General features: G+C 39.1%; 1 protein-coding gene across 2 annotated transcripts in view; it reads right to left on the bottom strand.

Moving 5' to 3' along the window:
• Nucleotides 1-549: 549 nt before the first annotated feature.
• The window catches only part of LOC133400398 (poly [ADP-ribose] polymerase tankyrase-1-like), a 44,922-nt gene continuing 40,183 nt past the window's right edge, over nucleotides 550-5,288 (bottom strand). For both annotated transcript variants that reach the window (XM_061673015.1, XM_061673017.1), the window contains 5 exons: nucleotides 3,608-3,682; nucleotides 3,399-3,504; nucleotides 1,896-2,082; nucleotides 1,644-1,800; nucleotides 550-1,558 (listed from right to left, as the gene is read on the bottom strand). In XM_061673015.1, coding sequence (XP_061528999.1) covers nucleotides 1,472-1,558; nucleotides 1,644-1,800; nucleotides 1,896-2,082; nucleotides 3,399-3,504; nucleotides 3,608-3,682 — 612 coding nt within the window. In that variant the 3' untranslated portion in view covers nucleotides 550-1,471. The remainder of the gene's footprint in view (nucleotides 1,559-1,643; nucleotides 1,801-1,895; nucleotides 2,083-3,398; nucleotides 3,505-3,607; nucleotides 3,683-5,288) is intronic.

The following is a 5,288-nucleotide window of genomic DNA, read 5'->3' as shown; positions in this document are numbered from 1 at the left end:
GTGAACTACCTAATAAAAAAAAAAAAACTACCCATACGAAAAAGGGAAGCTGAAGTCAGCTGACCGCGATGACGTTATTATCTGCGACGTTTGTAGTTCTTTCTTCAAGTTTATAATCCTGTAGTTTTATGACACGTAAATGGAGGATATATCGTCGCATCGTCCACCAATGGTGATTAGAAAGTGTGTGATCATCTGCTTGAAATTATAATTATACATCAGTGCAGTGATTCCCAACCTGTTGTTCACGTGTGCTGTGGGAATTGACCCAATTCGACTTAATTTGTCCGAAAATTATGTCTTTACAACAAATAGTCTTTGTTAGTCTAATAGTTTGTGTGTATGGAAATATTAGCTATTATAAGAATTGGGCTTTGCTAAACTTTTAAATATAAACTGCTCTTATTCCGAATACAATTGTAGCAACTATTCACTAGGAAACTATTAAATTGTTACTTTGCAGCCAGATGGAATTTCAGCAAATGAAAAGCACAACAAAATGTTAAATGTGACATTTATTTAAAAAAAAGGGAGAATAGAGAATGCATAAAAGGAAAAAAAAAACATTTCACGCTCAACACAAGACACTGTTAGACAGCAACAGTTATAAACAACCATTTATACAACATGTACAAATATTCTTTTCCTGAACAGTTTCTATTTAAATTGAAAATAACTTAAATAGGTTTCTATGTAAAAGTGCAAATCCTTATGCATGAAAAGAAGACCGGTGACAAGAAGGATGCTTTGATGAATTCACTGGTTTTAAAACATCACAAGCATCTTTCAATACAAAGCTATTCTGTCATACATAATGCTTTAAATGTACAGCTTTCATGTGTAGAATATCCCTCATACTTATTAGGGTGTTTTATATTGCAATCAAGCTGTGTTACCGAGCGTACTCTCAGTTAGGACTACAGTATATTCTAATGCCGATTTAAAGAATCTCAGCCTTCGCGACGGCTTGTGCATCATGGCTTATACGCACTCAAAACTGTAGTGTTCTAGAAGTTCACAGTCAACATTATGGGATGACAACAATTTTCATTGAGTTTTTTTTAATAGTGTTTGCCTTAAATCCTCTGTACAGTGTGAACCCAGATATGGTGGCATTCAGTGTACACACAATTTGGGGGGGGGGGAGAAATTAAAAACAAAAATAAAAACTGCACATCTCAACAAACATGAGGGGGTTGGTGGTTCTCCACAGTCTTCAGGCGGGCTAAAAGGTGACAAACTAGCAAGAGAAGTAACCCACACACTATTGGGCCTTACATGCTCCTGTGTTAACATGCAAGTGATACACGAGAAGTGAAAAGAGACAAGGAGAAGAGTATTACACAGCATATCTGCAAGTACTGGTCACCTTAGCATCCACTTGAGGGAAAACTGGAAATGTGTCTCATCAATATGTCTTTATGCATTGCAAATACAAAAGAAAATAGTTCTGGAGTAAGTGTGTGATCAACTATGATTTCTGTTCAGCTCCTGCAGCTGACTGGGCTGCACTCTCAGGTTTTAAGATCTGGTAGGTGATGAGGTACTCTGGGAAGGCCTGAGTGAAACAGAGAAGGGGGTAATTTGCTGGGATACTCCGAATGTTCCGTTTTATTTGTGCTGCTTTTGAATAGGAAATGTACCTGCTCTCCTCTGTAAATCACATACTCGGCATAGGCCAAGCCATTTACACTAGGTCGCCCGATCACAGAGTGGTGTCCTGGGGGAGCGTGGGCCATTTTCATGGCACTGAACTGTAGGAAGGACTTACCAAGAGTTACCCTGCAGAACAACATCTGCCTGCAATCAGCACAGCAAAGGAAATAGTTAAACAATGATCTATTTAAAGAGGAGCAGACCCACAATATTGTGACTATTTTGGATGGTTAGCTCACCTGTGGCACAGATAGCAGGACCGGTCTTTGTGTGTCGGACAGCCTGTGCCTCCGCCGATGCCGTAAACATACTGGTTGCTCTTGGAAGAGTTCTCAGCGAAGTAGATGCCTGCCCCGAACATTCCTCCAATGTAGGCGTGACGCTCATCAAATCCTTTGTGGATGATGGCATTGATGAATGGCGAACCTGAGGGAAGACAGCTTTCAAGATGATGTACAATAGCTCTTTTGCATATACTGTAGGGTTAAAGAAGGGGAAAATCTGCAATACATTCCAATGTGAAAGTTGGGGGAATTGAGCTAAGGTATCATATTAAAGGATACATTTAACTTTTTTCCCCCTACAAGCAGATATCTACAACAAAATAGATATAGATCTTGGCCACATGTGAGGGCAATCATTTTGTTTACACCACAGCGACGCTGAAGTGAAGTTCACTTGTACCCCAACTTTAGAAACACAAAGGGGGAGTAGGGGTGTCTTAACTTTGTTAAAATAAATGACCGGTCGCCTCAGTGCAGCACTTGGAACAAGATTATATCGATGCGCTCCCTCCCGCTCCGAGCCTTAGCCTACACAGCGCGGAACTTCAGTCAAGTCAATTGGGTGAGTGAAACAATCAAATAAGTCTATGCCAACATTGAGGCAGCTAAGCAGTTAAACGCTGGGTTGCACTTATGCTCTGATGATTTTTAGCGTTTATTTTAGTATTCAAAGAAACGTAACAGCCGATGACCAAAAAACAAAAGGTTAACATTGAGCTAAAACTTCACTAGAGGTCAAACTAGCAACTTTACATCACAATGAAATTGGACAAAATTCACAAATGCCTTGTGCCTCAGCGGTAGGTAGGTAGGTCAATGTTTTATAGCATGCATTTATGATTGTTTTTCTTGCCTTGTTGGTTTACTTTCGTTTTCAAAATTCACCGATGTCGTGTGAAGTTACTTTTAGCGCCAAAAGGCAGAGTACCCTTTAAAATAAAAGGCTACAAGCTTAAAACAGGTGGTCAAGTTAAAACTTGCACATAAAAAAATATTTGACATAATAAAACAGTTGCAAATAACTATTTTAACAATGCTATATTTAACTTTTAGCTGAAACAATTAATGAATATTAAGTCAATTGGGTTAGTTCCATACACACATTGCCTTTTAGTTCATAGGTTTGACATTGATACTGGTAAAAAGAACCCAGAGTCAAATGTTCATTTTAGTCTAGGCTGCGGGCTGGATGTTAATAATTTCGACACCCTTTATTTAAACCATGCAAACTTTTTTGACCCAGCCCCCCTAAAAGAATCTGACTCGAGAATCATTTGGAACCAGAATCGGGACCGGAATCGCTCAAATTAAAGTGATGCCCAACCCTATTTGCATATGCTTAATATCATAGCTTATGAAACGCTTGATTAGCAACGCAGTGTGTTCACCATGCACAGCACACAAACCCGGGAAGCCTGGCTCCGGTCCGAAAATCAAACCGATTATAGATGTGCATACCGTGAAACAGCATGCGCTCGTTGTGGTGGTTGTGGTTCTCGTCCGCGATCTCCTTCTGCCTGTGTGTGTAACGTTCCCTCAATTTCTTGTTCACCACTTTTTGGATCTGTGGGCCAAAAATAAAAATTAAAAGACAATGTGTAACCCCCACCTGGAAAAGCTGATGCTCCTTTCACAGTGGGTTTAAAACGAAAAAAAAGACTTGAGACCTTGATGATGTTGTATCTGCTGAACACGCCGCCTGCGTTGCCGCCATCTCTGTGCTCTCTGATGGTGCTCTGCATCTGAGAGACAAAAACATGTTTAATGCTGAGGAATATAAAAGCACCTTTCATCACGCACTCAGTTGCCATTTTATTAGGTACACTGAGCACGACAATACAACAGTTCTGCATTAAAGTCCCTCTTCATAAGGTTGATCGTGTCGAAGGTTTATTTAATCTGGGAATACAGTTGACCTGGGAAAGATAATTTTTGACCAAGTACCATTATTTTTTTCCTTTTTCAATTGGTAATCAAAAAATTAACAAGTTACTTATTGTTTGTTTTTTAATTTATTAAAAAAAAGAGGACAAAAATCATGTTTCACATTTCAATTTTAGGCTCAGAAAATAATTTAAAACAATAAAAATAATTTAAAAAAACAAACATGGAAAAAACGGCCAAAGGACAGAATTTGATTTTAATATTGAATTGGTCAGGTTTATGTGACCTAGTTGAGCTACGTTAGCTTGTTATCTGCCACATTCGCATTGAGTTGAATTTGTTGCCAGCTTGATTCTGATATTTACAGCAATTGTCAACCTGTTACTAGGGAGCGCACAGCAATGACGTGATTATTGTGTGCTCAGCAGGTTTTGCCGGTGGTGATCGTGCTATTATGTGAAGCTGTTGAGAACGACAAAGAGACAAAACAACCTGAACGTATTATTATTATTGGAGACAGACAATTCGGTCCGGACAACCACAGATCAGCCATATTATATCAAGGACGAATGTGTTTGAAGTGTTATTGTAGTCTGCTCCATGCATTATGTCTGACACGAAAAGAGAGAATTTCACCGCTGTTTGCCATTCCCATCGCATTGTTTTCAACTCAAACATGTCCACATGCAACACCACAATGTGGACGAGTATGAAAATGCAAAGAACGAATGATACATGGATTTTGAGTATTTAACACGTCACCGTTTTTCTCAAAACGTATCTTTCGAAAGTTGCTATTGACACAGAACTTTCAACAGCAACCCAAGTAACCCATACATACAAAGAAAGTAGAACAAATAAGATCAGAAATTAAGTTGTGTCATAAGTTATCATGTGAAATGACACAGAGAAAAATTATTGAACAGCCCAACTGGTATTTAATACTTTGTACAAAAGCCTTTGTTTGCAATGACAGCTTCAAGATGCCTCCTGTATGGAGAAACTAGTCGCACGCATTGCTTTGGTGTGATTTTGGCCCATTCCTTCACACAAGAGGTCTTCAAATCTTGAAGGTTCTGTGGGCTTTTATGGACCTTGAGTTTCAGTTCTTTCCATAGATTTTCGCTTGGACTCAAGTCAGGGGCCATTCTAGCAGCTTTATTTTTTTCTTTGAAACCAATTGAGAGTTTCCTTGGCAGTATGTTTTGGATCATTATCCTGCTGAAATTTCCACCCTCGTTTCATTTTCATCATCCTCATACATGGCAGCAAATCTCTGTCAAGAATGCCCTGGTACATTTGCCCATTCATCCTTCCTTCAATAATGTGAAGTTTACCAGAAGCATTTGCTGAAAAGCAGCCCCACATGTTCGACCTCCGGACTTCACTGTTGGTATCAAACATGCAAACACCAAAAGCACGAAAAAGGTGACCAACCCCCCCCAAAAAAACAAAAAAAACATT

Source organism: Phycodurus eques, chromosome 3 (genome assembly GCF_024500275.1).
Source record: "Phycodurus eques isolate BA_2022a chromosome 3, UOR_Pequ_1.1, whole genome shotgun sequence".
Classification (NCBI taxonomy): domain Eukaryota; kingdom Metazoa; phylum Chordata; class Actinopteri; order Syngnathiformes; family Syngnathidae; genus Phycodurus; species Phycodurus eques.
Note: the sequence above shows the minus strand (reverse complement) of the source record. Positions and strands in the feature narration are given on the sequence as shown.